General features: G+C 53.7%; 1 protein-coding gene across 7 annotated transcripts; it reads left to right on the top strand.

The window, feature by feature from the left end:
• The first annotated feature begins 3,518 nt into the window (after positions 1–3,518).
• Positions 3,519–16,805, top strand: NCF4 (neutrophil cytosolic factor 4). 7 transcript variants are annotated; one of them, XM_040985524.1, is made up of 10 exons: positions 3,519–3,784; positions 7,311–7,395; positions 7,746–7,899; positions 10,072–10,142; positions 11,374–11,501; positions 12,463–12,520; positions 13,104–13,202; positions 13,967–14,100; positions 14,355–14,420; positions 16,432–16,805. In XM_040985524.1, exons 1-10 carry the CDS (start codon positions 3,747–3,749, stop codon positions 16,625–16,627), a joined length of 1,029 nt encoding a protein of 342 aa, XP_040841458.1. In that variant the 5' UTR covers positions 3,519–3,746; the 3' UTR covers positions 16,628–16,805. The 7 variants fall into 7 exon arrangements, with proteins under 7 accessions (XP_040841458.1, XP_040841426.1, XP_040841467.1 ...); XM_040985492.1 differs by lacking the exon at positions 3,519–3,784 and adding an exon at positions 5,592–5,758; XM_040985533.1 differs by lacking the exon at positions 3,519–3,784 and adding an exon at positions 5,592–5,758 and having other exon boundaries at positions 14,299–14,420; positions 16,432–16,519.
• Positions 16,806–23,795: the final 6,990 nt, after the last annotated feature.

Raw genomic sequence — 23,795 nt, forward strand, 5'->3', positions numbered from 1 at the left:
GCCAGCGCTGGCCAGCGAGGTCACACCCTAGTACGTGGTGGGGCCAGGGCAAGTGAGTACCAGCTGGCGTTGCCCACCCAGGGAAGGGCAGGTCCCGTCTTCAGAGAGTTTGCTGTCAAAGGAGCCTATTGCCCTCCCACATATCCCTGCTGACTGCACACAGCCAGGGCCTGCCAGGGGCGGCTATTTCCGACTCAGGGCAGAGGTCCAGTAAGCTCCCCTTGTAAATCACCCAGGAGACACATGTGGGTCAGGGTTGGGGAATTGGGTGCGTGAGGGATTCCTAGGAATCTTACTCCGTCTCGCCAGGGATTTTCCCTTTCCTCCCGGGACAGCAGCTGAGGCAGGCAGTCGGCCTCTGGGTGTGCCCGCAATGGGCTTGTGGGGGAGTGGGGACACGGGGACATGGCCTTCTCCCCAACCCCTGCCCTGTGCTCTGAAGTTCCCAGCCCTGACCACTGGCTGGGTCAAGAAGTTTTTGCATGGGGCATCTGTCCAGGAAGGTGTGAAAAGGGGTGTGTGCTTCCATGGATCGCTGGGGCTGGAGTGGTTGGAGTTGGGAGGGCTGGATGGAATTGGGGGTGCAATGCAACTTTTCCTGGAGAAAGTGTAGCAGTGTATCCAATGTGAATCAACAAGCAGAGTGTGGCGATGCACCGTCTTGAAAAGGCCCCTGGAGTTTGCTCTGAGTTCTGGAGCCTATTTGGGGAGCATTTTCATCCTCTGTGTCCTTGTCTCATTGCTCCCACATAGCAATTCCCTGTCCACCTCCTAACCCACAGCTTCAGGTCCCTAGGAAGATAGGACTGGGTCGGGAAATGAGGCCAGAGTTGGTTTCTGCTGTGACTGAAACCTGTGAGATGCAAGGCCTGGGTTGGGAGCTGTCGGTTCTGGCCCTTTGGGGGCTGCTTTGGGGAGGAGTGGGGATGGAAAACCACATCCTGCCCCTCTTGGAACCACTTGCCAAGTACTTCCTTCTTGGGATTTCCAGAGCCTCAGTACCTCTTCCAGCTGCTGCCCCACCCCCACCCTCACCCAGCACTGGCAGCAGGAGACCCATGATGGGGATTGGGGCAGGGGCAGAACCACTGCAGTGCAAGCTGGGAACCCACTGCTGACAGAGTGTCTGGACTCAGATTACACCAGCTCAGAGCTCAGGTCCAAATTTAGTAGTGGCATTCTGCAGGCCGAGGAGCCAGAGAAATAGCTGGATTCAGCAGAACCCCCAGCAGGTGCATGAACAAGGGACAGAAAGAGTAGGGGTGGAGGGGGGAGGATGCGGAGCCATGGACCCACCTCTGGCTGCAGAGGGGGCTGCCCAGGGTCGCGTGTTGAGGTGGGGAAGGATCTTATAGAGACCTGGAGACACCTGCTAAGGGAAGCCTGAGGGCTTGTCCTACTGAAACACACACACACACACACACACACACACACACACACACACACACGCGTGAATTTGCACATGCTGAGAACAGAGCAGGAAGAAGACCTTATGTGCCAGGCACTTGTCCTCCATTTCTCACCACCATGACACCAAGAGGAAACCTGTTTTACCGATGAGAGCAGAAAGAAGCAAGAAGGATGTGCAAGTCATCCAAGTGCAGGTGACAGGCATCCTGACATCACTGTGGTACGGGCTGTATCCCACAGACACGTTCACGCCTCCCTGTACACAGCCACATGCGCCTGTTACACAGTGCGGGTTTGCAGCCACGCACACCCCACTTGCAGGACCACATGGCATGGCTGCAACCGTCCACTTCTCGCGCAGATGGTGCTATCAGCTGCTCTCTTTCCAGAGTGATTCTAAGCCATGCCTCTCTTCCTCCAGCAGTGTCCACAGAATTCCTGGCCTGGCTGCCCGTGCCTGGCTGCTGCTGCTGCTTCTATAGCAGCTGCCTGCTTCCTGGTTTGCACTTGCTCCCAGGGAAACTTGCTTCAGGCCCAAGGCTGAGACCTGTTCTCCAGGAAGCCCCAGACACCATGGAGCCCGGCCTGGAGGATGGGTAAGACAATCCCTGGAGTCGTGGCATCCTTGTCACTTCTGGCTCTTCGGGTGTGAATTGGTCAACATCTGTGCACCTGCGGCTGGCTTTCCCAGCAGTCTCTGTGATGTCACCTGTAATGATGATTTTGCTTTGGGAGCTCATGGGGTGGCCCCTACAGGCTCGGCGACTCCCCGTGGCCCATGTGGAGGTGTCAGTGTGGGAGTGCTGCACCCCTCACATGGTTTCTGGCCGGACCTAAGCTTTTTGACCTGGTGCCTGGGTCCCCTGTTCCCCTGCAGGCCTGGGAAAGCCCCTAAACTCCCACCATGATCCTGGAATGACAATGGTGAAACTCAATTTGCATAATCAACTCTGACCAACTCCCAGATCTGCCCAGAGGGAGCTGAGGCCAACTTCCTGTCATCCACAGCTCTCCACTTCCAGTCACCACCCTGGCATCCCCTCTCCATCCTTCATTTTCCCCTGGGCTGTGGCCACCAGCCCCTCTCTCTTAGAAGCTGTCAGCTGCACTGCCTCTTGCTTGATGCTTCTGTGTCTCATGTACTTACCCTCGCAGCTTCCACCTGCTTTATAAGCTTGGAGTGGCACCCCTCTCTCCCCTGCCACCTTAGCTCTGTGGTCCAGACTATGCTCTCAAGTCCTTGTGGACCGAGCATCCTTCCCTGCCTTTTTTTCATTTCCCCAGCTTTGTTCTCCAAGGAGTCACTCTGGTCTTAAGGCTATGGGGCTGGGCCCTGGGGCAGGGGAGGGGGAGATTTGCCATGTGCTAGGGGTGCTGATTTCTCAGAACCTCGGGTCCCTCGGGGTGACTGCAGGTCCCTTGGGGTGACTGTGGGCAGCAGGGATAAGACTGGAGGCAGGTCTTGTGGACTGCCAGGTCTAGCAAGTTAGAGAGCTAGAATGGGACAAGTTCGCCAGCCTGACTTTGTCCCCAGAATCCACCTGTCACAGCCTGGCAGGGAGGATTTAGGGGACAGGGAGAAAGGGCCTGACTAGGAGGAAGATGCACTACTGGACACAGTGACATGGTCACTCCCTCTCCTTTCTCCTCCCCCTGCTGCTTTTTTAACACTGCCTCCCAGCACATGAGCAAGCAAAGGCATGCACTGAGTGTGAGAACACGTGTGGCCAGTCGGGCCTCCCTGCCCCGTGGAGTTCTTTCTGGGGACGAAGGGAAACTCCCACTGGAGTCACATGGTCGTGCCCGGTAGCAGAAGCCATGGAAGCATCTCCCTTGTTGAAGAATACGGGCTGAGCACCTGCTGCATGTGGAGTTGGGACCTCAGAGAAGCACACACACGGACGAACCGTTCTGACACTGCCCAGTGCTCTGTGGAGCAACGACAGGGCTCTGTGAGGGCCCCAAGATCCAGAGGTTCCTCATGGCTGAGCCTTCTCTGGGAGCCAATGGCATGGACTTGGCATCGAGAAACCCCGGCCCCAAGTCAACGAACTCCAATAGCAGCCTGACGCCTGAGCACAGACGCTTCCCCAAAGGCATGCTGCTAGCGTGCTGTGGGGTGGGGGATGGCAGGAGGAAGTATGGACCCAGAGAGTGGAGGAGGAGCCTCCTCCGCCAGCCAGAGAGGCAGGGGTGTGTCCTCCCCAAAGTGGCCCCTGGGGACTCCCAGACCACAGCCTGAGACTGGGAAGCAGGTGGCCAGAGGAAGTGAGAGGTGAACTCTGCCCCCGGCCCGTCTGGCACGAGCGCCACCTGCTCTCCTCTGAGCAGCAGCGATGGCCATGGCCAAGGCGCAGCAGCTGCGGGCTGAGAGGTGAGTATGGGCCCCCTTCCCTGGGTCTGGCTGCCCTTGGGGCTGGGGGCTTGCGGGGCTGGGGGAGGGCGGAGTAGAGGTCTGGGCCCTTCTGCAGACCTGAACGGTGAGAGTGGTGAGGCTTGGGCCAGAGCCCGAGTACTCAGAAAGGCAGCCTCTTGGAACTGCTTTGAGGAACTGTCGATGGGTGGGCCACACCGCCCCCTCTTTGACACCAGGAAGAAATGCTGGGGCTCTGAATGAGGTGTGGCCTGCCCGGGGTCACACAATGCGTGGGCAGCGACGTTCAGAGGGAACACAGCTACCGTCCTGGGCTCCAGGCTGGGCTTTTAGTCTCGCACAGTGGCCCCGTCAAGCAGAATCAGAGAGAACTGAGATACTTCCCTTTCTTCAGAGCTTGGCTAAACGTCACCTCCTCCAGGAAGCCTGCCAAGACAGCCCCTTTGTGCATCCTTCTGTTATCAAAGGCAGAGCATTGCATATTCATTTATTCTTTCTCCTCCTCCTTCTTCATTATCAGCTCCTGCACTAGAGGCAAGAGTTTCTGGTTTGTTTTGCCGTGTCAAACTAAATGCTCAACAAATACTGTTGTGTAAACTGACAAATGGTTGCATCTGTGAGCTGGAGATGGCAAAACAGAGGCCCTGGGAAGATAAAGGATTTCCTTCATGTCATATAGAGTGAGAGGCAAGGCAGGGGCTTGGAGGGCAGCTTGGCTGGGACCTGGCCCTGCCCCACAGCCTGTGTTTTCTGGATGCTTCCTTGGTAGTCAGGCCTGCGTTTCCAACTGCCTTGGGGACACAGAACTTGGCCTCTGCACTTTGGCCTGCAGTGCCAGGTGATGGCAGATGGCCTGAGCCCATGGAGGCTGCTTAGAACAGCGTCTGTAGGCTGGCTTGGGCCCAGGTGGCGACAGGAGGGTGCATGGTTGGATTCCACAGCAGGGCGGGGAAGCTGGGGGTCTGCAGCCTATGGCCCAGCCTAGAGGCTAGGCCAGTACCTGGGAGCAGCAGCCAAGGCCTCCAGGAGGCTGAGAGTGGCCCTGAGTTTGGGGGTGCGGGGAGTGGGTGATGTCACCTGTCAGGTTCCAGAGCCTCTGCTCCCCAAGTTGTCTCACAAGAGGGTCCTGACACTGTAACTTGCAAACCCCTGCCTTGCAGAAACAATAGCTGTTTGAGGCCCCAGGGCCACTTCCTACTTCTAAGGGTGCATGGTTGGCAAGGCTGCCTACAGCCCTGGAACCAGCAGCACTGAGAAGGCCTCCCCTCTTTGTCTCCCACCCTTCCTCCAGCACCTGTGTCCCTCATGGGGCGTTGGAGCCATATCCTGGGGCTAGGGGGCCCCCTTGCCCCTCCAGTGCCTCTTCAGACAGCTGACCCCAGGTGGGGGAGGGGGAGGCAGCCTAGGGAGAGGGTGCATTGCACACAGCAGACCCCTGAACCTGGGACCAGGAGGCCAAAGAAGGCCAGGGCAGCTGCGGACTCCATGCGTTCTGTTCCAGTAGACATATTCTGAGGACCTGCTGAGTAACAGGTGCTCCAAAGCCAGAAACACCTTGATTGCCTCCCCACCCTTGGCCACCCCCCAGGCCAGGTTCCACAGCCTGCTGCTTCCATATACTGCAGCCCATACACCCAGAGCCCCACCCCAGGGCCTGGGCAGGGTCTGTGAGGGCACAGCTTCACCAGGGGCACCCATGCAGCAGTGTCTTTCACACACTCCCCACCAACCAGCCAGTAGCATACAAAGTCCTCTTGAGGCTTGCTGAGCCCCTAGTGGGGCCTGGCTCTGTTTGCTGCTCCTGCTGCACTTGTGCACATGCATGCGTGTGTGTGTGTGTGTGTGTGTGTGTGTGTGTGTGTGTGTGTGTGTGTGTGTGTGTGTGTGTGCGCCTGCCTTGTTTGCTTCCCAAGAGACCCTAGCCTCTCAGAGCCTTGGAGGACACTTCAGCCCTCCTCATTGGACTGGCAGATGGCAACTTCAGGGCCCCTGTGTCCACCTGCATCACCCCTGCCTCAGCTGCTGACACTGCAGGGGATGGCAGAGGTTCCTCTGGAAGGCACACATATGCCAGGGGAGTTGGCCCGGTCCGTCCCACTGTGGAACAGCCTGAATCCTGTTTAAGTGTTGCTTCTCTGAGTCATGGCCCATGTAGCGGCCCCACTCAGTTCCTCAAACTTGCTCCTCACGCTTGACCACAAGCTCTTGCACTTTCTGTTTCCCCATTGACACTGGGGCTTCCTCTTCCAGGAAGTCCTCTCTGACCACCCCGTTGGTGACATTGTGAAACATCCCCCAGCATCTCTGCTGCATTTTGTGCTTTCCTTGCAAGGCAATGGCCACTCCTGTTACGGGACTGGTGGGCGTGATGTCTGTCTCCTTCACTTCTCCTTGGAGCTGTGAGATCGCACAAGGCAGGATCCCACAAATGTTCACATGCTTGGAGCAGCGCCCGGCCTGCAGTCGGGACTGCATGAGGATATGAGGAAACCTTTGTGAGTTCTGATGGGAAAGGAGACCGCACGGGGGCTGGGACCCCTAAGGTCATGCAGGAAGTGTGTCTGGAGCCAAGTCCCAGCTCTCCCAGTCAGCTGGCTTCTCAGCACCGTGGGTGCCTCATCTGACAGAGGAGATGCTGTTGGGAATGGGGAATGCACACAGGGCACCCAGCTTGCACCCAGCACATGGTCAGCTCTGGGTGCTGTGACCCAACCTGCTTAGGGGCCACTCACACCCTCTGGCTCCTTTCTGCCCCGGCCTCACAGGATTACCCAAGACAGGAACAGCCTCAGGGCAAGAAGGGGTTGTACAAAGTGGTGGGGAAGCTGCCAGCAGCATATAGACATCCTGGCATTTGTTCGCTGCCTGCTGCTGGCTGAGCTCCCCTGTTCCCAGCAGCAGCCTTCTTGGTTCTGTAGCTAGACACTCAGGTCACCTGGAGGTCGCATATATGGACAGTGGTCCCCACAGACTCTGCGATGCTTGGCCATGGCAGCCTCTATCCTCCCATCCCTTCCCAGTAGCTACCCCTCAGACCACACCAGGCACCTGCCTCAGGGGACCTGGGCCCAGTCCTGGGGTCTCCTGTCTGCTGTCCTCACTGCCTGCCCTGCCCCTATCTCCTGCAAAGCCACCTTCCAGCCCTGGCTCACGGTCATTCCTTTCAGAGGCTGTCCTCCACCTGGGCACAGTCAGCCCCGTCCGGTCTGGGGATTCCACCTAGCATTTAGACCATGGCAGGTGGGGACTTGGTCAACCCCTGAGACCCAGCGTAGAGCAGGCTCTTAGCAGAATTGTTGTTAATGCCTCATTTCTCGTCAAGCACCTGCTGAAGTGTCACCCCACATTCAGGTCCTGCCCCCAACAAGGTCCACTGTGTACCTTCTCATGTCCACCCCATGGTGCCAGCAGCCAGGCCTGGCAACAGATGGGGTGTGAGGAGGGACGCTGGGTGCCCACTGCCCACACCCGGTGGCCCTGGCACACACCAAGGCCGTGACTGGGATTTGTCCTGGGCCTCCTGCAGTGACTTCGAGCAACTTCCAGATGATGTCGCTGTCTCTGCCAACATCGCTGACATCGAGGAGAAGAGAGGCTTCACTAGCCACTTTGTAAGGGAAGCTTCCATTTCCGAACCTTCGCCTCTCACGTCTGAACTGCCATCCTCTGACCTCTGAGCATCCAGCTCTCTCACCTCCCATTGCAGTGGGTCTAACAGAGCTGATTCCACCCCTCTGAGGACAGGGCAGCTGCTGTCCCTCGCAGAGGGCTGGGCTGGGCACCCAGGACTGCCACTCACCACACCCTGGTGCCCCGGGGCATGTCCACCTGTCCACAACCAGCTCTGAATTATGTGGTCCCCACCTGCTTTCCCCGCTTCAAGATCTGAACCTGCTTCAGGTGTCTGAGGTCCTCCCCACCCCCCACTTCTGAGTCCCCACCCCCACCTGGCCCTCCCCAGGTTTTCGTCATTGAGGTAAAGACCAAAGGGGGCTGCAAGTACCTCATCTACCGCCGCTACCGCCAGTTCTACGCCCTGCAGAGCAAGCTGGAGGAGCGCTTCGGCCCCGACAGCAGGAGCAGCTCTCTCACCTGCAGCCTGCCCACACTCCCAGGTGAGCTACCCCTCCTAGCTGCCGCCTGCGCCTGCCCCAACCTCTGCCCCAGGCTTTTGCCTGCAGCTCGGCCAATACCATCCAAGTGTGCCCACCAACTGGTTTGTTGCATGCCCTCCCACCCCTGCCCTAGGTCATAGGGAAACACCGGAACCCCCTCTGCCACCACCTGTGTCACCTTGCCCCCTCCCCACTGCCCACCGCCCAGCACTCAGGCCTCACAGCCTTGACCTTTGATGAGCTTTAGGACCATATTGCTTAATTGCCCACCACCCAGAAGGCCAACGTTTGGAGGAAGCGCAGAGACAGGGCCACCTGGGTCTGCCTGTTTCACTGTCTTTTGCCCTCCCACCTCCATCCAGGAGCGCAGCTCTGGGCCTCCCACCCAATCCTTATGGCCCTCATCCTGCCACTTGCCCCACCCCCCATGTCCACCTGTGTCCTGCCCCTTGCTACTTCTCCCCTGATGGGAACCTTGCACAGCTCCAGTGCCCACCTCCCAGCCTGCTGCTACAGGGGTGCTATGCTGGGGCAGCCCACCGTGCACCCTTCTCGCCCTGCGGGACAGGTACGCAGGTACGCAGGGGACCTTACTCTCCTCCACCTCCAGCTCTTCCTCTTCCTCTCTCTCTCTGTCTCTCTCTGTCTGCAGGGAACCGATCTAGTTCCCACCCATCTGCTCCATAGGTAAACTGAGGCCTCCAGGGGCCACCCTCATGGCTCCCTGGGCTGCCAGGAGGAGGTGGCTCGCTGCTCTGAGCCATCCCTGCTCTCTTCCTTCGGCTTCTCAGCTGAGCTTGCCACTCAGCTGGTCTTAACTCTCCCTGCTCCTTGTTGGCCCCTGGCTGAGACCCCCACTCAGGCTTCCCACTGAGCTCATGCACATCAGGCTGTCTTCCCTCGCCTGTTCCTTCCTCCATCACACACCCTCCCTTTCTGCGCCCCCACTGCAGGTTCTGGTCCTCTTCCTGCCACATCCACTGTTTCTCTTTCTGCGCTTGCCTCCTCTGCCATTCTCCAGGTCACCATTGTCTCACGTCTTTTCCCTCCAGATTCCCACTTGGGCAAACTACCACTATTCCTGTGACTTTAATGCCATCTACATGCCTTGTTCCCACAAAATCCCACATGCCTAGCTCCAGCCCAGGTGCTTCCTGGCTACCCTCAAACCATCACCAGCCTTGACCCCTGCCCCCATCTGTCCTGTGGGCATTGGGAACCAGGCAGGCCTCAAGCTTGTCCCCTGACGGGGGGCGGTCTCTGAGAGATGGCTCCTGGATGAAGGCTGCTGGACTGGATGTCCGTCCCTCACTGGCCATCACCTACTTTTAGTAAAGGATTGTTCATTTATCTTGTATGCTTATCCAGGCATCTCTAGCTCTGGGCTCTCAGTCTTGGCAGCTTATCAGAAGTTGCTGAAGAGCCTTAAGGGGTCCTCCTGCCTGACCCCACTCCCAGAGATGCTGATGGAACTATTCTAGTGGCGAGTCCTTTGCCATGTTTGTGACTTGAACATGCAGCCCTGGATGACCCATGGCCCTGGGTGACGGGGACGCAGCTGTGAGCCCAGACAAGGTCCTGTCCTGTGGGATCTCAGAATCTGCAGAGTGTGTGCATGAAGGTGAGAGCGAAAACGTGTGTGTGAGTGTGAGTGTGAATGGGTGTGCATATGCATGTGTGAGTGTGTGAATGTGCAGATGTGTGTTGTGTGTGCAAGAATGTATGCATGCACGTGAGTGTAAGTGTATGAGTTTCTGGTGTGGGTGTATGTGTGTGCGTGTGTGAGAGTGCAAGTGAGTGTGTGTATATGTGCGTGAGTGCATGAATGCGTGAGTGTTCATGGATTTCTGTGTGTAAGTGTGAGTAGGAGTGTGCACGAGTGTGAGTGCAAGTGAGTGTGCGTGCATGAGTGCATATGAATTATGAGTGTGCATGAATGTGTGTGGGTACGTGAGAATGTGTATGATTGTGTGAGTGTGTGTGTCAGCATGTGTGTGTGAAAATAGGGAACAAATGCGACCAACAAGACCTACAGCAACTGGCAGCAGTGCCGATCAGGGAACACCAGGTGGCTGTGGGGTGGTGTCCAGGCAGCCAGGATCCCTGCCTGGAGGGGCAGCCCAGCCCCCACACCAGATGTGCCCAGCTTCTGACACGCCGGCCTCTCCTCAGCCAAAGTCTACGTGGGCGTGAAGCAGGAGATTGCCGAGGCACGCATCCCCGCTCTCAACGCCTACATGAAGGTACCAGTGACCACAGGCGGGCCCAAGGTCTAGGGCAGGTGGGGGGCAGGTGCCACCCTGGGCATGGCCTTGGGCACTAGGTTGGCTCTGCTGTTCGGAGAGGACTGCCACTGGCCAGGGTTCCCCGAGGGAGCGGGGAGGCCTGGGGCCCCTCAGCAGGTGGAGAGTGCCCCCCTGTTGGAGGAGGCACACAGCCGTGGCTTGATGAGACCTTCTAAGATAGGGCTCCTGGACCAGCCCAGCCTGCTGCCTTCCTGGGCATGGCCTAGGTGGCACCGAGCTCATGGGGCAGCTCCAGCCACCTCAGCTCTGGTTCTTGCGCCTGTGACTTTGGTTCTCGGCTGTGACAGCTCAGAGCGGCAGGAAGAGTGTGGGACTCAATGGTGTGTCTGCCACTCCCTTCCTCCACCTCATGGACCACACAGCTGTCCCTGCTGAGCCTCAGTCTCCCCTGAAGAAGCACAATTTTTGACCACAGGCTGTTTTGGGGTGCTTCAGGAATGTTAGCACTCCAGCTGTGTTAGCATCAGCTAAGGGTGACCCAGCTCTGTCACTTGTTGAACTGTGTGGCCCTGGGCAGCTGCCTTCACCTCTTTGATCCTAACTCGCAGGTGATTTTGACGTGGAATGAGGTTGCCCACATGGCACCTGGTGCCATGCTGGCATGCCCACTGCCAGCTTGGGGTACCTGTCACCGAGTTCCCCCCTAGTGATAGTGACCTGGGCTGGGAACGTGCAAGATGCCAGCTGCTGAGAGGCCTCCTCTCTCTCTACCTCTTTCTTCCCATTCATTCATTCAGTCAGTCTTCCATGTACTGGGTCACCCCCAGATGGCCACAATGACCAAGGTTGGGCCAGGTGGAAGACAGCAGCCAGGGCCTTCTTCTAGGTCTCCCATGTGGGTGCAGGGGCCCAAGGACTTGAACCATCCTCCGCTACTTTCCCAGGCACATTAGCAGTAGACTGGCTCGGAAGTGCAGCAGCTGGAACTGGAACCAGTGCCCATAAGGGATGCTGGCATTTCAGATGGCAGCCTCACCCGCCATGATGCTACTGCACTTGCCCCTAGCAGCTTTTCTATTGAATGACTTGCTTCTTTCACCAGGCATGGATGCATTAGTAAAAAGGAGGGATCATCTTGCGGGGTGGGAGGTGGATGGGGCTGGCCCCCTGCTGGGTAGGCAGCTCCTCCCCCTGATGACGCCTCCCTGCTCTGCCCCTTACCACGCAGAACCTCCTCAGCCTACCCGTGTGGGTGCTGATGGACCCTGACATCCGGATCTTCTTTTATCAATCAGCCTACGACTCCGAGCAGGTGCCACAGGCTCTCCGCCGGCTCCGCCCACGTACCCGGAAAGTGTGAGTAGCTGGGCCCTGGCAGGCCAACCAGGACAGGGGCAGGGCACGGACAGATTGGTTCTAGTCCTGGGTCATCCAGGCAGCTGGGCTTGGGAAGCCAAGACGAGGGCCCGAGGGGCATACTGTGGATGCTTCGGATCTGAGGGGCCAAACCTTGGAGGATGGAGCCAGGGATACTAACCCAGGAGGGATGGTGTCATAGCAGCGACAGGGGCCAGCCCACGAGCTGGAGAGAGTGGGAGCCAGCGAGAATGAAGGAAGAGGCACTGCATGGACAAGGTGTCGCTCCCAAAAGCTCCCGAGGCCCTGCTGGGGGTTCTTACTGTCTACTTGCAGCTCTATCCCTTGAGATCCTGTTGCCTCCTTACTCTCAGAAGTTCCCAGTCTCATGCAGCGCCTTCCTAAACACAAAATCATTGTCCCCAAATTCAAGCCCTGAAGGCACACTGGGTTGCCAAAGTCAAGGTCAACGTGACAGGACAAGAGGTTCCTGAGCCCCCACCTCCCTGCAAGTCACCACAGCCCCACAAACCTTTTTCTAACCCAGGGTCCTCCACGTCCCCTTGCAGGCAGGGTCTGATCACCAGCTGTGCCACATGCCAGCTGCAGCCCCTGGAGCAGGCCTTTCACCCCTCCCAGCCTCAGCTTCCCTTCCATAGAAGTCAGAACACTGACACCCACCCCAAAGGCGAGTGGTAGGGAGCAGGGACAGAACCCACTTGGAGGCACCTGTGTTCTTCCCAGCTCTGCTCTTGGGGCTTCCGCTGCCTGCTCCCTGGTGAGGGGAGAATGAGCAGGGCTCCTGAGAGAGCTTTGTGTGTGTCCTAGGACTGCCACTTCACATCCTTCCCTGTGCATAGCCTTCTCTGCCCCTCCCAAAGGCCTTGGCTGAATGCACAGAAGTAGGGAGCTGGACCACGAAAGAATTGGGGAGCTCACAATCCCTCTTACTTCTCCACAGCAAGAACATGTCCCCACAAAGTACCGGCTTCAACCGCACAGAAGCTCCCCGAGCAGAGGTACCCCATCTCCCATTCTGGGGCCAAGACACCCCTAGGTGCCTGGGGGTGCTGGGCACTGGGAGTGGTGCTGGTGGGTGGGGCCAGTCTTGACCTCTGACTCCAGGGAGCCCCAGCTGGGGGAGGGGTGTGATCCATGCATCCATGAACCTGCTCACCCGGAAAGCGGTCGGGCCTCCTCCGGGCTGGCCAGGCCTCAGGGACCAAAACCTCAATCAGTCACGACTCAGACTAGATTTCGTCAGGCTGGGCAGTGCCCTGGTGGGATACACGGCTGGGGGTCTGGGATCCCTGGTGGGGCATGAGGCTGGCAGCCTGGGAGCCCTGCAGGTGGTTAGGGGAGGAATCTGGTCCCAAGAAGGGAACCCTTCACCCTGTATACACTTTCCCTGGTTCCCGGATGTCAGGAGACCTGGATTCCACACCAGCTCCTTCACTAATAGTAGGGTAGCTTTGGATCAGTCACTCTGAGTCTCAATTGGCTCCTCTGGAAAATGGGACACCAAGAGGGCATAAAGCATCTCCTAGGTGCTCTGCGAGGGTTGCCTCCTCCCTCACCTCCCCTGCACTCTCCCCACTCCAGGCCCTGTTTGATTTCACTGGCAACAGCAAACTGGAGTTGACATTCAAGACCGGAGATGTGATCTTTCTCCTCAGTCGGATCAACAAAGACTGGCTGGAGGTGAGGGCAGAGGTGATGACGAGGTGAGGTGGTAGATGAAGATGAAGCTGAGGTTGGGGTGAAGATGGAAGTGAAGTTGGAGGTGATTGGGAGGTAAAGAGGGGTGATGGAGGTGAGGAGGGATGAGGTTTGAGGTGAGAAGGGATGAGGTTTGAGGTAAGGAGGGATGAGGTTGAGGTGAGGAGGGATGGGGTTGCGGTGAAGAGGGGTGGGTGACATTGGAGGTAAGGAGAGGATGACGATGGAGGTGAGGAGGGCTAGTGTTGGAGGTGAGGATGGGTGAGGTGGAGGTGAGGATGGGTGAGATAGAGGTGAGGAGGATGACGTTGGAGGTGAGGAGAGGTGAAGTAGAGGTGAGGAGGGGTGGTTATGAAGGTGAGATTGTTTCAGGAGTGCCGGGCAGAGGCAGAAACCGAGGAGGGGTCGGGGGAGGCCATGTGAGGGTGATCCTACAGAGGGTGGTCCTACGGAGCTCAGACAGGTGGTGGGAGGTGACTGTAGGAATGCAGGCCCTGGAGAGAAGACTCTTGGGCCAGCCTGCCCTTGGTTCTGGCCCACACAACTTCTCCCAGGAAGTAAGCTAAGCTTTGAAGCATCTTCCTTGGTGTGTAGCAAGGTTCTTGTCAAGGTGAAACTGCCCACCCAAGACTGGACCTCGTGGTTTCTGCTGCCCACTGGGGCACCTGTATCCCATCTGCGCCTCCCACTTCCTCTCCTGTGGAGGACCCAGAGCTCGGTGGAAGCCCCTCTCTGTTCTTCCTCAGGGCACCGTCCGGGGAGTCACGGGCATCTTTCCCTTCTCCTTTGTGAAGATCATCAAGGACTTCCCGGAGGAGGACGACCCCACCAACTGGCTTCGCTGCTACTACTACGAAGACACAGTCAGCACCATCATCAAGTGTGTGGCCTGCCGGGACTGGGGAGGGGCCTGTCCACCCTTCTCGTCCTCCCTTACCATCCCCTGCCATCCCCTGCCATCCCTGTACCACATTCCCACGTAGGTCCACCCTCACTCTAAAGCCTGCAGTGGCTCGCAGTGGCCACTAGGTAAGCCACAGTCCTGTTACAAGCTGTCAGGGTTCATCCTCACCCCCAGGCCCCACCATCACCCTGCACGCTGCCCTGCCTTCCAGCTTTTTGCTCCTCACTCAGGGACATCGCAGTGGAAGAAGACCTCAACAGCACCCCGCTGTTCAAGGACCTGCTGGAGCTTATGAGGTAAAAACACGAGGACGCAGGACCTGCCCTGGGGACAGGAACAGAGGGAGCAAACCAGCAGGCTGGGGGGTGGGGGCTTGCTCCCTGCTTGCTGTCATTGTATCCACAGCCCAGTCCTGAGACTGGGGGTCACCTCGCCATGCTGGAGATAAACCAGGGTGGGAGCTGGGGGGGTGAAGTGATGTGGCTGAGGTCATCTCGTTTGTGACTATAGCTTTGTAGCTAAAATAGATTCTGTTGCTCCTGGACTTGGCCCTGCCACTATCAGGGCGCTTACCACCTCCCGAGCCCCAGGTCCTGATTGCACAGGCATTTTAAAGCACAGTGGTCACGTCCTCATTCATGTTTGTGACGGTGAAAGTCAGCATGAGCATCCAGACCTGAACCTCGGGAACCAAGGGGCTCCTACAGGTGGGAAGTTTTAAGTGCCACCATGAGCCCCTGACACACAGACATGTGGAGAAGTCCGTACTTCTCCTGCTGGGATGGGTCTCAGTGGAAACCCAGATGCCCTGAGCCCAGTGAATCCAACGATAGTCAAGCCATGTGTCTATGGACCCTGGGGACACTGCATGGGAAAATGGGCTTAAACCATTCTGAGTTGGGTGCAAATGTCGTTTTCTTAAGTCCATACATGTTTTTTTTCCATTGTGTACATTTTCCAGGAACATTTTGAAAACCCTCCATGGCCAGTGTGTATGAAACATGAATGGGTCTTATGTTTAGACCTGGGTCCCAGCCCTTAGGTAGCTTATTATGTCTACACAAACATTCCCATATCACTGAAAATCCGAAATCTGTGGTACTGCTGATTCCAAGCACTTTGGTTGAGGGATGCTTGACCTATGGGACTTCCTCATGATGGCAAAAGAATGTCAGGGCTGACGTCAGAAAGCCAGGAAGATGGGAAGTCATCTTCAGCTTGCTGACCACAGTGTGTGTGAGTGTGTGTGAGTGTGTATGAGAGGCGGCATGTGTGCATTGTTGGAATGTGTGCCTATGTGTGAGTATGTGTGTGTGTCAAACGTGTGCATGTATGTTGTGGATGCATGCATGTACATGAATGTGTCCATGTGTGCACACACATATGTGAAAGTGTATGAGTGAATGTATGTATGTCATGTGTAAATGAGTGTGTGCATGGTGTATGTTACACTGAGTGTGTGTGAATGTGTGCTGTGAGCATATGCATGTGTGTGAGAGAGACAAGGAGAGAGCAGAGGATGCCACTCTTCCTGCCCCCACACTGGACAGCCCCAGTCCCTACGAGGTCCGCGCATTAGCTTTACAACGGTGTCCCTTCTGGAGACAAAGCTTTACTTTGTCCCCAACCAAACCCACTCTTCTTAACCACAAGAGCCCTTTTAAAGCTTTTAACAATTTGTGCATTTTAGCTAATTGAGAGACATAGAGAGGAAAAGCTCACACCCACTGGCTCATTCTCCAAGTGCTGACTGCAGCCAGGACTGGGCCAGGGGGGAGCCAAGAACTGGGAACTCTGTCTGGGTCTCCCATGTGGGTGGCAGAGATCGAAGTGCCTGAACTTGTCACCTACTGCCTCCTAGGGGGCTCACTGGCAGGAAGCTGGACTCAGGAGTGGAGCTGGGACTTGAACTTGGGAGAGCCGATGTGGGATGCAGACCTCTTCAATGACATCTTAACCACAAGGGCAGATACCCCAGGGTCCCCACAGTGTTTAACTTATAGTGTACCCCACATGCACATTTCAGGCTGAGCCACAGCTTTCCTGTGCAAGGCCATTCTCTCCTGCTAGTCTTCAGTTCCCCTTTTGCACAAAGGAAGTTGGAGGATGTGAGACTATTGGACAATAAATGACTTTGCCAAACACTGACATTTCTGGTTCTCCAATTCAGGACCTCATCCCTCCTTGGCTCTCCACTTAGATCCAATGTCTTTGGGTTCTCTCCTGGGTCTTAGATTAATCCTAAGTCCCCAGTTCTCTCCTGGGGCCTCGGATTAACCTCAACCTCCCCTCTCCCCCCACTGCCAGGCGGGAGTTCCAGAGGGAGGACATCGCTCTGAACTACCGGGATGCTGAGGGGGACCTGGTGCGGCTGCTGTCGGACGAGGACGTAGGGCTCATGGTGAGGCGGGCCAGAGCTCTCCCTTCCCAGAAGCGCCTCTTTCCCTGGAAGCTTCACATTACTCAGAAGGACAACTATGGAGTCTACAACACCATGCCCTGAGTGGTCAGTGCCCAGATGCCCGGCAAAGTCACCCCTGGTCCTTGGTTGGGGATGAGGGCTGGGGAAAGCATGGAAGATGGACAGATGTCCTGGCCCTGGACTGATGAACGCCCTGGGTTTGGGCTCAGGCTCAGCTCCCTCACTGACCTCTGCATTAAATAAACCAATTCCTCATGAAGGGAGTCAAGTGCCACTAACAAACAGTAGCAGGGCCTCTTGTGTCCAGCAGGTGGCTGGAGTGTGGGCCTCTAAAGCAGTTACCCACTTCCTGGCCCTGTCATGAGATTAGAGAAGCCTGGCGACATCCTTGTCCCTGCTGCTTACCTCTCCTTTGCCTCCATTGCTCATCCCATCATTCCTAAGATCGGTCACTGGCTTTGACCAAGCTGTCCACTCCCTCATAGCCTCCAGGGTCATGCCAATGCCAAGTCCTCCACTGTGCAGGGTGGTCTGGCACCTTCCTGGTTTCTACTGTCTCCAGTTCAGTGGAGGATGGGGTAGACTTGGACCCCACTGGGAGAATAGGGAGTGGTGAAGGATTGTGGTGTCTCCCTTGAGCTAAAGATCCTCCTGTCCTAAGGCACCAACAGTTACCAGGTGCTCTCTCCAGAATGGGATGTGGGGATCTAGCAAGTGAAACACTCATCTAACAGGAAAACATCAAACGGACATCAACCACTTGAGGGTTCCTGAAAATAACCCAAGGAAGATGGCCAAGGTGGTGGAGCCATTTATTCAAGGCGATTATGAGGTCTAAAACCCAATTTTGATATTGAGATCAAAATGAGTCAAAAAGGAAACCAATTCAAGAGGTGATCAGATGGAAGGAAAGGCAGACTGATTTAATAAGTGAATTGTTATAAACAAGCCCACGTTGATTGATGATTCAGGTTCTGAAACCGGGTCTGGAACTGATGCAACATGAACAAGATGGGCAGATGAGATTTTTAAAAGGAGGCTCACCCCATGGCCATGCAATGCACACCAGAATCTCACAGAAAATATCAAGATCTGCAAACACTGAGGTTAAAGTGCAGGCAGTCCTGCCCACATCTAACCAAAAGGCGAGAGGTATCGCCATGGATTGGCAAGCAACACCTGTGCCAGCTTGACCCCAAAACTCTGTGACCTGGCCCTGAACAGCTGGACAAAGCCACACCTGCCTCTGCTTTTTCTGTTTCACTTTGAGTCTATCTCTTGGGTTGAGCTTCGACTTCGTGCATAACTAAATCAAGAAAACATCAATGAAGGAGCTTTTGCCAGGGGGGGAAGTAGCTGAAGATCACACCCAACTTCATTGAGACATTATCCTGTCTGGGTCTTGACATTGGTCACTGGACAGTGGGGACACAGAGGCCAGAGCAGGGTCCCATTGGTTGTGCCTTGTTGGCTATACCCAGTGTGCTGACTGCCCCTGGTGTGCAGGTTACCACTGGCAACAACGACACATCATTAAGGCAAGGCATGTCCTCACATGCTGTCCATTACTACACAAAGACAGTATGGGTGCACCAAGCTGATTCACTGGCATTGTACACCAAGGGTATCCACTCATACAGTCTTCTGCATCATTCCTGGCGGGATGGAGTGGGATGTGGAGGGGGGAGCTAAACACACTGGCTTCCTGAACTCCTTGGGGAAAGCTCAGTTTTAGCTTTATTGGCTTCTCCTAACAGAATGTGTGCCTGACAGGTTATGCCCAAAGATGTTTACAAGGAGGGTGAAGGCTTTTTGCAGACTGTTCCCTTAAAACTCCATGGCTTCTGGAAGAGTCCAGTGTGAAGAAAATCACTGGCGCAGCTGCCAGGGGACACACAAGTGCTTGATGGGAACTCCATAACACACTTGCCCTGAATGGCTTGGAAGGATTCTTTTAGCCCTTTTAAAACGTTTATCAGCAGACAAGTTAGAGATGCTGCTATCAAGGGAACAGCTATGACTCAACTGTTAGCCAATCTTTGCACGATGGGGAAGCTGCTGGTAAGCACAGTTAAGACTGATAGATGACCATGATCAGGATGATGGCCTGGTGTCCACAGACACAAACACACTCAGGGGACAATAAGGGTCATTCCTGGCAATGGCTTCCAAGATTTGCAATGCATGGTGGGAGTAGAACATGATGACAAGTTAGGCCTCAAAAGAATCTGCTCAGGTAGGGCTCTGAGTTCGTGGGATGTGACCTGCGGAGAAGGCACGACAAAGACCATTGGTTGCACTTGACAGCTATGTTCCTTATCCAGCATTGAACACCCAATAGGAAGAAGACAGCATCCACAGGTTGAGATAATTTAAGAAGGATTTCATCACTCAGGGTTAGGATAATTTGAGGCTTCCTAATGCAGATATTAACAATGAGCAGGATGAGACAGAATAACTGAGACAGAATAACTGAGCTGTTACCTTCCTGGGATCAAAAGGAGACAAGGAGGGAATGTTTAAACCAGCAAGGAGAGAGTGAATGAGAGGCAGTGAAATTTCATGGATGGACATGGTCAGCAGAAGCAACCCTGCTGGGAGAGGACCAGGAGAATAAACACGCTTTCTTCTACTCCTCCCAGGATGGAGGATCCCCACTGTCACACTGAAGCAGAAGTCTTCATAGGGTTGGGCTGTCATAAGCCATGTAGGTGAGTTCCCCAGGCAGAGAGCAAGACTGTGCAGCCTGCCTGTGGATGGGCAAAGCGAATCTGAGACAATCCACCCATGTAGCCTCTTGCTATCCACTCTGGTGCTCTACCCAAGGGCCAGTTCCATGTTCTCAGACAAAGAAGGTAGAAATTCCCATGAGCTGCAACATTATGGTGGATCATGTCCAAAACTCTAGATAGTAGCTGTTGGGGCGGGTGGGGAGGGGCGCGCAGCTTGGGGTTCTTTACACAAAGTCCTGGGCAGTGATGGAATGAAGGATGGGTCTACAGCGGCCACAGGTCCAAGGCTGATGGATGATGCTGCTTTCCGCCATTGTTCATTTCATGTTTCCTTTCTGCTGACATGGTGCTCAAATAGGGGGTCTTCATTGGGTGGGATGCCCAAATAGAGGTCTTTATTGGATGGGGTGGTCTTAGAAGATCTGAACTCTAGTTAGTTTCATGTTCACCCGCTTCCTCACTGCCCCACCCCTGACCAAGCAGGGTGATGGGTGAGGATGTACTCAGCAGGTCTGTGTGCAGTTCCATGGCTTCACACAGCATTTTCACTGCCTCCTCTGACAGTGGCCGCTTGGTGAGAGCGACCCATCACCCTAGCCAGTGCATCAACCCCTTCCCACCCATCAATTCAATGGCCAAGGAGTCCCAAATGGTTCTGGTTTTGTAAGTTGTGACTTTGCCAGATGCCAACATTCAAATGAATCCCATCCAATTGTGCACGTTATCCAAAGTCAGTGATGATTATTTGCTTTGAGCCTTTGGAAATGTGTTTTAGAACATGTTTGATTGTTAAATATAACAAAATCATAAGTATATAATTAGTAAAAAAAAAAATGGCTGGATGTACATTAGCTAGGCTTTCAAAGTCAGAAGTAAAGCAAAGGAGAAAAAGAAGAAATCATAAAGATAAGCTCAAAGCTCAGTGTCCCCCAAAATTAAACATGCTCAACCAAACAAAAACAACAACAAAAATTAACAAAGTTCCAAATAGGTTATCTTCCCCTGGCAAAATCAAGGAGGAGAAAAAGAAAGGAAAAGAAAACTCCTGGTACTAGAAACGAAAAAGAACCATATTTATGGATTTAAAAGGATGCTAGCTTTTTTAAAAAAAGCCGTAAAAGTCTTTGTTCCCTAAATTTAACATTGAATTGAGCAGGGCCAGCACAGTGGTGTGGTATGCTAATTCTCTACCTACAGTACCAACATTCCTTTGGTTGTCAGTTCTAGCTCTGGCCCCTCCACTTCTGATCCAGTCCCCTGTTCGTGGCTTGGAAAATCAATGGAGGATGGTCCAAGGCCTTGGACACCTGCTTCTATGTGGGAGACCTGAAAGAAGCTCTTGGCTCTCAATTTTGGACCAGTTCACCTCTGGCTATTACAGTCATTTGTGGAAGTGAACTAGTAGATGGAAAATCTTTCTCTCCCTGTCTTTCTCTCTGTAATTCTTTTGAGTAAAATTAAATAAATCTTTTAAAAAATTGAATTGAGAAAATACTTATGACAATATAAGTTGGCTTTACAAAAATCAGAAGCACTAGCAGCCTGAATTGCCCTTAAATCATTACATTAACTGGAGCAAGTTTTGCCTCCCAGGACATTGACTGTGTTATGGGCAAGTTCTACCAAAACATTCAGATCACAGATCAAGCGAATAGAGAGAAATCTTCCAGAAAACAGATGGCAAAACACTTCCATCTGCACAGAATACTCTTGAAGTCTGTCTCAGTCCATTCAGTGAAACAGAAGACCCTAGCCTGAGCAGGTGATAAATGTCAGGAGGCTGGATGCCTACCAGGAGAGCATCCTCTGACTTCCAAGATGGCACCATGGATGCACTCTGGGCTGAAGGGATGGAATGTTTCCACTTGTCACAAATGCCTTTGGACAACAGCATGGACACCACACATGGGACGAATCTTGAAGGGACTAAAGCCTGCCCAAGTTGCTCCATCTCCAAACACTGCCACCCTGGGGACCCACTCAGACCTCAGCATGCCCAGACAGAGGAGACTCGGGCAGCAAAATGCATGGGTCAATGCACACCTGAATATAGACAGAGATCTTCGCTAACACATCTGACAGGGTATCAGAGAAAAATCAAGACCACCCAATGTCTGTGTTGGGTTTAACCTGGACGTAAAAGGGAGGCATGTCAACGTGTGGCTATTATTCATGCTCTATGTAAGAGGATAAAGAGGAGAAACTGCATGGTTATCCAGACAGATGGGCAAAACCAAGATGATTCAGATTGCTACGAATCAGGACACACTTGGAATTCATATCTCACACACGCATACACACAAATTGTCTCTCATACACACGCTCTGTCAAACACACGCACACATATGCTTTTCTCATCTTTACACATATACAGACACACAAGTCTCTCCAACACACACTCATACACTCCCCCCCACGCCTCTCTCACACAAATACACACACACACACACACACACACCTGTCTCCTCATGTGGTGCTAAGAATAAAAGACAATGTTAACCTGATAAACTCCATCTTCCACAAAGCCTGCATTCAATAGTATTTCATAGGAAACAGACCACAAAGAACTGGAAGCAGACAGGAATGCCCAATGTCACTCAAGGATTCAACCCTCAGGGCTCTGGTCAACCCTGCAGACAGCACCTCCCTGTCACTGTCCACATTCGATGCGATTGTCCTCAGTGGAAATGTGTAGGAAATGCCTGGATGTGTTACTGGAGTTTTGCTCTGTGGTTGATTACATTAACGCTAACAATGGATTGCCTTTCTTTTAAAATTCTCTGCTTATTCTCATTTTATTTAAAAGAAATAAAGGGAGTGAGAGAATGAGAGAATAAGAGAGAGAGTGAGAGAAAGCAAAAGGAGAGACCCATTTTCCATCTCCCGATTAAGCTTTGGGGCTGGATCAAGCAGAAGCCAAGAGCCAGGGGCTTCATCCAAGTCTTCTACATGAGCAGCAGGCATCCTAGCCCCTGGACCATCATCTGCTGCCTCCCGTGGTACATGCCCACAGAAATCTGGATTTGAAGCAGCAGAGCCAAGATTTGTGGCACAGGCTGGTGCCCAACACCTATCCCTGGTGCCCTTCCTACATGCTAGCAACTAGCAATTTGGAAAGAAACTTAAAAGCAATGTCACTGACAACATCATTACAATCTAGAAGGTTTGGAAATAAATGTGACTAAATGTCATAAAACGTAACTGAAGGTTGATAAAAACCAGATCAATGGAGTGACCCCTCAACCTTGCAAGTGGGCAGCTGATTCCTGAGGGCAGTCCTCCCACCTGACCCAGAGCTGATACAATTCCTGCCCCTCCCCAAATCCCACAAGTGCCTTTCTGTCCAGTTTTGCTTTGTTTTTATTTAGACTGTCACATGCTTATTTTACAATACAGATGAACAAAATATCTGAAATTGCCTAAATACTCCCATTTATAGGAGACACATTTCCCACCCCCAACACCAATCCCCAGATTATTACAAAGTAATGGACGAGAACAGCATGAAGCTGGCACAGGGACCAACCACCCAGTGGCAGGACCGAGTCGAGAGCAGAGAGATGCCTACATGGGTGGTATTTGGTTTAGAACAGAGAGGTAAGTGTGCAGGACAGTGAGAGAAAGAAGGGAAAAAATTCAGGACTTTGGCTCGGGTAGCTGGTCAATTGGACAAAAGGCAAATCAGCTGAGATTCTTTCACCCCATCCACAAAGCCTTGTTAGGCATGGAAAAGTCTAGACGGGTAAAGCAGAACTATGAGAAGATACACGAACACAAGAGCCCATCTTCAGTAAAACTGAGCAGCTATTAACTGAATTGACTACATGAAGTATGAGACACTCCCTTCATCAAAAGGCAAAGAGAAAAAATGAACCCTGCGCTAGAAGATACTTTTAAGGCATCACCTACCTGAGGAAGGATTAGCACCTGATATATATAAAGAATTCCCATGTGTCAATCAGAAAGATACAGACAGCTACATAAACAACAGGTGAACCTGTGACCAGGCTTTCCGCTAACAAAGAGAAAACAAATGGGCCATGAAGACATGCAAAGCTAGCAGAATATACATTGCTTTGGTCTGTTTGCAAGGCCATTTGTGATGTGTGTGGAGCAATGACCTTGGCAATGAAGTCCTGGACATGGCCAGCAGGAATCAGCAAGACCATTCATGGCAGCTCTCTCTGTGATGGTCACCAAAGACACCCGATTGGAGGACATCACAGTTAAACATCAACCAGAGCACATGGATGGCTCTTCGAGACAATTGCATGAAAATAGCAAGCAAGTGGCAAAAGAAAAATGCATAAAATTCATTATTTAAAAAGATACTTGGTAGGAGCAGAGAGCAACAAGCTCAAAATTCAAGACAGTGGCTACTCCTGGGAGGGAAGGCGGGAGGGAGGGAGACACTGCTGGTGATTAGTGCTTGCACTTGGCAGTCAGGGCTGAGTTACTAGTTTGGTAATGCACGTTCTGGCTCACACTTGTGTTACAAATGTTTTTGTGTGTCTTAA

The sequence above is a fragment of the Ochotona curzoniae genome, unplaced genomic scaffold, assembly GCF_017591425.1.
Source record: "Ochotona curzoniae isolate NIBS_2020 unplaced genomic scaffold, NIBS_Ocur_1.0 contig_1014, whole genome shotgun sequence".
Lineage (NCBI taxonomy): Eukaryota > Metazoa > Chordata > Mammalia > Lagomorpha > Ochotonidae > Ochotona > Ochotona curzoniae.

Coding starts and splice junctions, on each gene's coding strand:
- NCF4 (XM_040985492.1), top strand. CDS start 5,607: ATGCGTGTGTGTGTGTGTGTGTGTGTGTGTGTGTGTGTGTGTGTGTGT. Junction 5,759..7,310: donor CCTCATTGGACTGGCAGATG/GCAACTTCAGGG, acceptor GGCCTCCTGCAG/TGACTTCGAGCAACTTCCAG. Junction 7,900..10,071: donor CAGCCTGCCCACACTCCCAG/GTGAGCTACCCC, acceptor GCCTCTCCTCAG/CCAAAGTCTACGTGGGCGTG.